The following is a 10,093-nucleotide window of genomic DNA, read 5'->3' on the forward strand; positions in this document are numbered from 1 at the left end:
GACCACTGTCCTATGGCTGTTCATGTATCAACATGTAACATACGATTATAAGAACATGATCAGAATCCATGCTAGTGCTGATGAAAAAGCAAAGGCATTTGTATGAGAACAAGGATGATAAAAAATAAAAACAGGCTTTATTTATATTCATTAGTGATATATGACTCATGAGCTTTGAATTTGTTACTTTCAAAAAAAGCACAAGTAATTTTGGTTTACAAACAAAAACTTTATGTATAACATACACATTGTATGCACAAAGTTGCCAAAATATAATAATACATTTACATTATTTTTTTAAAAATAGATCTTTAAATAGTTTCTCCCACAATATCTTAATATACATATTTGACAAGTCTTTGCCTTGGATTTCCTAGATAATTGAAATATTTGTGTTTTCACAAAGCATACTCAGCAAGTGTCTCCTGAAAGGTCACATGGGTTAAAATATATTTATCCACATTTAACCAAAGCCTAGATCTGGCTTCCCATAGTTTTAAAAATCAAATTTGCTGTACCTCTGCCAATTGAAGTCTATGGATGAAAAATAAAAAACACACCATGCAAACGAAGGCCATCAAATAAGCTCTTACTATTTAAGGCGAATGATAACCGTTATTTAACATGTTGCATAGCTGTTGCTTAATTAATACAGTAGTTGAATACAGCCTGAGAGTTGTATGTCTTTACTAGATACCACTGACCTGAAAGTTGAAACCCTGAAACAATGAAAAACATGTCACAAAATAAACCCTTTTAAATAAAATACCTGATAACAATGTCAATATGTTTAAATGAACAGACTAACAGTGTGGCCATTGAAGTGCCATGCATTTATCTTGCATCAGTACTTCACAAATGTAAAGTAGCTATACTATGTGTACACACTGCTACATAAATACAACAGAATGCCAGATCATTCCCTGCCATTCAGTAATTTTCCAATGATGCCCCTTTCAGATGTGAAGCTTCTATGCAACATCTGTACATTGCATTCAGTAAATACACAGAACTTCATCATCCACATTGTAATGAGCTTTATAAATTGTCCAGTTAAATATGATTTTGTTTAACATACATTTATACAATATAGACTCTACAGAGAAGAGTGGATCAGTGGATTTAGTGCGATAAGAGTAAACAGAGAAAAGTTCATTCATCATTATCTTTCTTTACTTCATAACATTATTTAACTGTATAAATAACAATCTACATGTATAGCTTCGGTCACTAGTTTTCTCCATGTTGGTTTGTCTTTTCTTTCTCCTCAAATGTTTCCTTCATGTTACTTCACCTTAGCCTCTCTGACACCTGAAGCTCTGAAGAACACAACAGGTATCCTCATGTGTTTTTCAGTATCAGTCTGGCTTAGCTTGATCTAAAGATGCTTCAGAGTTGATGAATCAAATACAGTACAAATGAATGATGAAACCTGATTGTTTAAAGCCTGTACTATTACTAATTTGTCTTCATAAAAGCCATCATTCAAAACCACAGTCTTTGTTTTTGATCTCTGAGGTGCACTTAGGTGAAATTAAAACTTAAACTTTAAATTTGAGGGAGACATTTACGTCAGCATTTCTGTTGGTATCCAAGTTAACTTATCAAGTACTTACAAAACTGTCTTTGATTTTCTGTCACGCTTTAGTTGTGCTAGGCCTCTAAATCTGCTGGCATCAGTGAACCTGGAATTTCCAGTATAACACAAATCTTTCTCAAATCTCTTGCACATTTTTACATGTGCTACAAAAAACAGGTTTGTTGAAGCACAACAAATACAGGCAAGTAGAGTTAGTATAAAAACACTATACACTATAAAATAAATTGTCTTTGGAATGCTCTATTCTGTGCTTTGGTGCTCCTAAATACAGGCAAGTGGAGAAGTCGTCAGTGATAAATTGTCTCTGTGGCTCCTATCTATGTCCTTGCTCAATCCCCAAGGGGTGGAAGTGTCCAGCATCCAGCAGCATTTTCCCCAGCCTCTGCAGAAGCCAAGGGTACCAGTGCAGTCCATCAGTCTGCGGTTCTGATGGTCCCATGAAGCTGTAGAAGAATCGCAGCGGGGCCAGAACCCAGTGAGCCAAATGGTGATTGTCCACAGCAGCATAGCATGATGCTAGTACGCCGTTCACCACTATAGACCCGTGCTGGGTTAGTGGGGCATATAACCCAGTGATTTTCAGCTCCTCTACAAAGGTCACAGCTGAAAGTATTGCCCCTTTCCCTTGTGATATTACCACGCACTGTCTGGGCTGGACCTCACTGGCAAAAATTGTCCTCAGACCTGCCTCCTGGCTAGGCTTGGCTTCACGTTTGGAGCCCAGAAATGGCCCCCCAGCTGTCTCTTCCCATCCTGGCTCACTCAGCTCCTCAGTACAGTCTGCAACAAAGATCAGGTGTGCCGCTGTGAGCGTAATATTAAGTCCTGCGTTGGTGCCAATGACGTAGAAGATCTTTGTGATGTTGGGCTGGCGATCCAAAAAGGATAATACTGGGCTATAGAGAAGTGGGCCATGGCCATCTGTTGTTGTAGAAGCCAAAACACGTTCACCAGGGTGAAGGTCACGCATCTGTTTAGTAGCTCCACCCTCCAGGATGACCTGAGCGTCGCCAGGGAAACAACCACCAGTTTTGGCTGCCACAGAATGTTCTAGAGAAATTTAAAAAAGAGGAAAATTATTTAATTTTTTTATTTTTGTTTCAATTGTCATCACAATTGGTTTTTGTTGACAATGGGATACAAAACAAAGAAAGAGAAGAATACAGTTGGTGTAGTACAGCATAGTACCTGGATGACTGCATCTGTGGGTTATTCTAGGTCACTCAGTGATCTATAAATCAGGTCAGGACTTTGACACTAACTCAAGGACAATTTTATCTTGGTGGATCAGTGGAAGATTGTTAACATATGTATATAATATGACTCATGTTCCAGTTTTGTTTTTTTTCTCTGCATCTGGCTCTCTTCTCATTCTCAAATCTCATATAGACACACATACACATACACAGACAACACAACACAGCTCAAACCTCATTTAATTTAGCACTGCTGAAAATAAACCAGAGATGCTTAAAACAACTTTTTTATAAAGATTTCATCTCACATTTGAATGATCCTCTAAACATTCAGTAATGCTAAGGCCTTCAAATCCGAGTGGAAATCAATTACATAGTTTCCAAATTTAGGAGTGTTTTTTCTCTAAGGTTTGTCAAATTCCTCACTGGAATGTTTGGGTTTATTGGCAAATAGACAAAAGAAAAGCTATCATGCCTCTGTTTATACAATAATGCTGTCAAAGGGGACAGTTTGCCCATCTATTTTGCTTTGGAATGCAAAGCGAAGATGTTAGATGGGCATGTCCTGCTAGTTTATTCAATTTGTCAAATCTAAGACAAGTAAGACACCATTATGGCAGTTGACTGAATGTTTAGGCTGCCAAAGATTAGGCATATGATTTCTAAATAAGGTGGCCCTTTAAGACATAGTGAGACAAGGTGGCAAGAAAAGGTAGTCAGCAAGAGCTAATGAATAACCAGCTGATTGTATCACCACAGTCAGAGCACGGCCTGGGGTCAGAGAGACAGAAAAGAACACAGACTCATTTGGGAAAGAGTTGGTGGAAGGTAAGAAGAAGTAACAAGGCAAAAAACTAGAATACTCTAGAATAGACTATTTTTTGAGGACGGAAGAGCAAAATCTATTCGAAATAAGAACTCCGTCACCCTGAATCAGTGTAAGTGTGTGCGTGTGTGTGTGTGTATGTGGGAGGGTTGTTTTAAGGCAGTCTTAAGGCAGCCAAATATTTATCCAAGGTGTGTGTGTCTGTAAGCCTGAAGGCTGCAGAAAAGGAGGTCTGTAAGCAGGAGGTGATAAGACTTAGATAAGAGATCTGATAGAAATCTATTGAAGGAAAAGCAACAGCAAAACAAAGAGAAAGTTAATCATCTCACAGCCTACCAACCTCAACGGACTGTAGTTTGGCATCAAATAACTGGTGGTGCCAGACATGGGTTTCTAAAATATCTCAAAAGTTAGAGTAGCTTGAGGTGGAACGTAGTTAACTATTGTTTGCTTTAAGGTCTGTAGCTGATTTGTATTTCATAAAGGAAGTCACTTTAAATATACAGTCTATGTTAATATATATACGTTTTATTAACTGTTTCATTAATCACTAATTTATCCAGTGTTCATCACTCCAGTAGTTACAAGCCATAAATGTGATATTGCATATTGAGCATTAGCCATTGCACTGCCCCACCACTAAACAATACATCCATGTCAAAAATGACAGTATAAGACTGTATACAGCCGAATATTCTATGATTACAAGGACTGATCATTTTATGAGAGAATCTGGCCAAGAAGAGAGACTGAGCAAAGACCACAGGTGCACATCCTGCTTTGATTGGCTCCCAATAGGCCACACGCTAAAATACACACACACACACACACACACACACACACACACACACACACATAGAGAGAGAGAGAGACTGGTGATATAGACACTGAAAGGCAAACTAAACCATTAGTGAATCGCCAACAATGAGTCTAACAATAACAACCTCATTAGTGTTAATGACAGCTGGCCTCTAACAAAATAACATACAAACACACACACATACAAACTGTAGTTCATATCCATCTCTTACCTGACTTGACACTACAGTGAATGTGGGCCTTGGACTCATAGTAGACCCAATCAAATCCAGCTTCTACGGCCAGCCGGGCCAACATGGCATATTTGTTTCTGTCCCTACAAGGAATAATAAAAATATCATCTTAATTCAAAATGTCATCAATCAGAGATTAACTATCATTGCAAACTTCTCCAAATATATTTATTTTGAGACTGAAATCCAAGATTTATCTAAATAACATAATGCACTGCATGAAATGATGAGGTTTAGTTGGAATCTGGTCACATACTCACAATTTAATTTGTCACTGGCTAAAACTGACTAATCCTTCACATGACTCATACATTTACTGACTGACTTGTTGTCTGAGAGACACAGAAACAGTTTTAATTGTCTGGATGTGCCTGTAACTTTCCAATTCTGCATGTTTCTGGCCTATTTATACAACACAATTTTGGTGTGCTATAACCTGCTCTCATGTATGCTTACTGTACCTGTCTGAGGTGGTGATGTCAACAGCACGTCCCTCGTAGTGCAGTGAGTCCTCTGAATGATGGCCGTCCTCATCCCAGCCCTCTGTCACTCTCAGCTTCACGCCTGGCCACATGTTCATCACAGAGATGGCCAGAGAGTTTAACTTGTCTTTGCAACGCTATGACAGATTCAGGACAGGGAAAAGAGAAGGAGGGTTGTTAGAAATAACCAATTCAAATACAAAATTAACATGAACTAATAAAGCTGAGAGAAAGAAGTAGAAGTAGAAAAAGATCAGATGGAGAGAAAAGAAAAGAGGGATGGTTTGAGAAAAGTTGGTTGTGATGAAGCCATGTGATGAGCAGCTGTGTGTGTGTGTGTGTGTGTGTGTGTGTGTGTGTGTGTGTGTGTGTGTGTGTGTGTGTGTGTGTGTGTGTGTGTGTGTGTGTGTGTGTGCAGCAACTAGTCAGAGAAATCAGAATCACTACTTTGATGCGGAAGGCGTGGAAGGAAAAAAAAGGCAGTAAGAGAAACAACTGAGACAGATGGAAGAAGAGACATATCCTTCAGGGACCAAGACAAATATGACATTAGATCATGTCTAACTAACTTACACTCTAAGCAAAAAGGGGCACACATGCAAAGACATTCATACACACTGCAACTTTGGTCAACATCTATGTGCTAAAATGTAATGAATCTGGTTTGTAATAAATTGATGATGTTAATTTCCATCAAAAAATAAATGAATGCTAGCAACTGTCTGCTTCACATGGCATCCAATTCATGCACAAAGGCTGGGCAGAGACTTGGCGCACTGTGCGTAAAGGAATCACTGCTCCATTTGCTACAGTGCAGTTTCACGGGTGTGCCGGGTGTGCCGTCTCGTAAAAACAAAAAAAAAACAACAAAAAACAACAACAACAAAAGAAAAAAAAACACCTTATGAAACCATTTAAATTGTGACATACCACAAAGATTAAGATTACTTAGTCAACTCAGTGTGTCTTGCATTGATCTAGATTAACAGTCTCATCGTATTACCCTACAACATTTTTTACGCACTCCCATACAGCCAAATAAAAAAATAGCACCGACTGACGACGATTGAGACTTCTGAAAAAACTGTGAAACAATATGAAGCTCTGTTTAAGAAGGCAATACTTCAAAGCAGCAAAACGTCAAAGTTGCCAAGTATGTCAGGTAGCAAGATCCAGAGGTGAAAGAAGGGCCAAGAGTCAATAGAATCAATCTTTTTGGTTTGAACATTTAACTGACAGCAAACATTCAGCAGACAATTGGATGCAACCGTCCACTCTGAAGTGATTCAGCGCTTTCATCTACATGGGATAGGTCTGCTGCAGTCAGCTGTCAAATCGGAATTAACCAAATAAAATCATCTATATTCAATTTATTAATTTAACAAAACAATGTGACAGCAGCACTCAGCAGCAATGGTCCATCTTTGCGCATTTGTGTAGAACGTTTTACATCCATGCCTTAAACCCATTCATTTCCCCTCCTCACCTGGGTCATGAGCCTGTCGGCGCCGGTGTCCTCCTCATCTTTGAAGATAATATCTGTGTTGTAATTCGGCGTCAGTTCTTTAAAGCGTTCGGAGTTGCGCGTTATTTTGCCCTCGGGCCGTCCGCTGGCTCCCAAGGTCTTCTCGGCTACGTTGGGGCTGAACTGCTTGTAGGCTAGCGGGATGAGCTTCTTTGGAGGCCGTCTCTTGCCGTACCCCCTCCCCGGCCCGCAGCCCTCCGAGGCAGGTGCGAGGAGGAGGACCAAGGCACACAGAGAGGCGGTGAGAAGAAGGAAGGAGATCCGCATCGCCCCGGGGGGAGGGGGGACTCTCCCAGGGGAGAGAGATGTCTTCAGTACCTCCCCGGTTCAGTTCCGGACTCCATGGTCGGTGACAGCTGCAACACCTCGTCCGAAAATCTCGGATAAGAGAAGCTCATTCACTGCGTCGGGCACCTCGGCTAGACCGGGCACCATGAGGACTCCAAAAAGTTTAGAGCGGCTCCAAAACTGACCCAAATTGAGAAACTTCGCTCCCTCCGCCTTACAGAATCAACAGTAAGTCTGCAGGCTGTAAAGTCCGTGTATTTAAACAAACAGGTTCAAAGTCGATTTGGTGGGCGAGAGAGTTAAAGAGAGAGAGAGAGAGAGAGAGAGAGAGAGAGAGAGAGAGAGAGAGATGTTACTGATATCCAAGTTGCAGTGTTGTGGTTTCTCTCCCTCTTTCTTTTGCTCTGGGAAACTGTCACAACATCAGAAACCTTTCGCCTGCTGTTTGGTTGGTGCCCTCTCTGGATTGAAAGCTTTTCCTCTCCATATGCGGCCGGCGTGCAACAAGCTGCAGCTTTCCAGTTGAATTGAAGGGCTTTGAGTGATCCAAAACGATCTGTTGCCACTTCAGACCGCACCCTGCCAGTCCTGCCCTCCTCTCTCCTCTCTCCTCTCTTTCTCTCCCTCTGTCCCTACTCTGCCACCCACCCCGCCCCTCCTGGGCACAGGGCGCACGGAGAGTCCTGTCCACATTGTGCTGGCAGGCAAGCAAGCAGCAAACAGAAGCTTTGCCCTTTAATGTTGCCACTTCACATTTCTAGTTGTTGTCTTTGTGTTTCTGTGCCCTTGACAGCTCTGTATGCCGTTTTTAAACTATAAACAACAGGCAGCCACAATCAATTAAACCAATCAATTTCCTGGAGTATGCAGAACCAAGATTTTTTTTACCCCAGCTGCTCTCCAAAATCAAACAAAGATCAAGGGTCGTTGGTTGACTGGCTGGCTAGTGCTTGGTTGATTGACTGGATAATGGGATGATTTACTAGCTGTGTGACATACTGCCTGGATGTTTGGCAGGTGGACTAGCTGAAGGATTACTTGGATCAATCACTGACTCACTGACTGACAATCACACAAATTATTTGACTTACTGACTTACTGACTAACCGATTCCATGATTGGCTGGCTGCCTGAATGACTGCTGACTGACAACAGTGCCAATTAGTCTAGACAATCGTCCTAATTAACTAGATTAATTACATTATGCCAATATCCTAAACTGGACAAATTACATTAATTACTTTTGCTGTCTGGCTCCCTGGCTGCTGGCTGTGTGTGGTTGACACACGCGCAAATAAACACACACACACACACACTGTTTAACACCAGCAACCCAGCCCCTCCAAATTAGCTCTTCAAATATTTGCCAGCAAAAAATCAGTGGTCTCACCCCTGTTTCTCAGGGTAGGCTCCTTTGAATGAACTGAACTGTACAAGGCTGAGGGTTTCCACAATTTATGTTTTATTATTTGTGAGTGTAAACACCATAAAGTATTTTTGCTGCACCACAGCTTTTCATGTCTCTTGACGGAACAGAGAAAAGCAAAGAGAGAGATTCACACAGAGTAAACAGCCATCTATAGCTGTGTTTACCTTTTAGCTGAAATAGAACATCAACTGGCACTTGTGTAAATTCATTAGAACTTTCCTGGTATGGAACATACAAGCTGCTTAACAGAAATCAAAGTTTGTCATAAAGGTTTTATTGTTTACCTCGATTTTTCTCTAGCTTTGTAAGGTGGAAAGGCTCTGATAATTAAGGTTCATCACATCTTCAAAAGGGAACCTCTTTACTTTTTGATCACAGGGGATATGAGATATACTTGTAAATTCATACACACCACAGGACTCTGCTGCTCCATTATTGAAAGAGTGTGGAGGACATGGTCATTAATTATCTCCTGTAAAATCGTACAGCTAAGAAGTCGTTTTGCAGAGCTTTTAGCTATGTGCCTCCTTTAGTAGAGCCACATGAGACCATCAAAGTAACAGTTTTTTGAGGGAAATACACTTATTTGCTTTCTTTGATGAGAGTTAGATGTGATTACTAGTACTCTCATATCTGTCCAGTTAGTAAGAGTGTAAATATGGCTACAGACAGCAGCTGGTTGGCATAGCTTATAGCTCAAAGACTGGAAACAGGGTACAACCAACTAGCCTGGCACTGTCCAAAGGCAACAAAATATACCTACTGTCATTTCTTTCACTCAATTAACACATTTTATTTAATTTGTTTAAACATCATACAAACAATGATTTGTAGCGACAAGCTGTGTTTTTTCAGCGGATTACTTTGCCTTGACTTACTTTCTTGGCCTTGACTTCTAACTTCCTGGAGTCCAGTTGCCTGGTGACCTCTCTGTGACAACAAGTTTTCAGAAAGTTGCTACTGCCAAAGAAATAGTCTAGCACATGACGCCCACCATAAAACAACAATTTTCCAATTTAACAAACTTGATATTACATCCAGTCTTTATGCTACGCTATACCAGCTGCTTTATTTTTACCATGCAGGCATGACAAAAGAAAGCGAGTAAGCATATTTCCCAAAATGTCCTATTCCTTTAAGGCTTGGTGGTTCAAAGACACCGAACCCCAAATTGCTACCAATGAGTAGGCCAGCGCCTTGCATGGCAGCTCTGTTGTAGCTAGCATATGGACGTTGGTATGTGTGAGGTATCAATGTGATCCATTTACCATTTACACTGTTAAACAGCCATACAGGTGGCATTTCAATCTAGCAAAACAATTGCAGAAGTGCTGTGGCCCATTACATGTGTGAGTGCTGATACTTTTTCTACTTGAGTTTCGCTGTTGTGTACATAGGTTTGCAGTTATCTGTGTGCATGCAAGAGATGACATTTTTATGCAAATTTGTGTGTACCCACGTTTGCACAAGCATATGTTTTCCTGTAACTATCAACATTTCATGGGTGTGCGTGAATGTGTGTGTGTGTGTGTGTGTGTGTGTGTGTGTGTGTGTGTGTCATCCTTCCTTTGAAGATCATAAATACGGGCGTGGCTCCAGGCAGGCCCGCTGCCTATTCAGCATGGCTGTCGACAATGCTTCAGAAGTGGTCACATTTTCTCATCCATCCATCCCTCCCTTCATCTATCTGTCTTT

At 40.8% G+C, this 10,093-nt stretch overlaps 1 protein-coding gene across 1 annotated transcript; it reads right to left on the minus strand.

Annotated features, from left to right (window-relative positions):
* Window positions 1–120: 120 nt before the first annotated feature.
* ihha (Indian hedgehog signaling molecule a) lies at window positions 121–7,622 on the minus strand. The gene is made up of 4 exons (XM_053328155.1): window positions 6,643–7,622; window positions 5,136–5,293; window positions 4,654–4,757; window positions 121–2,650 (listed from the first exon to the last, which is right to left on the minus strand). The coding sequence occupies exons 1-4, from the start codon at window positions 6,946–6,948 to the stop codon at window positions 1,914–1,916; spliced, it is 1,305 nt and encodes a 434-aa protein (XP_053184130.1). The 5' UTR covers window positions 6,949–7,622; the 3' UTR covers window positions 121–1,913.
* Window positions 7,623–10,093: the final 2,471 nt, after the last annotated feature.

This window comes from Scomber japonicus, chromosome 11, assembly GCF_027409825.1.
Source record: "Scomber japonicus isolate fScoJap1 chromosome 11, fScoJap1.pri, whole genome shotgun sequence".
In the NCBI taxonomy this organism is placed as follows: domain Eukaryota; kingdom Metazoa; phylum Chordata; class Actinopteri; order Scombriformes; family Scombridae; genus Scomber; species Scomber japonicus.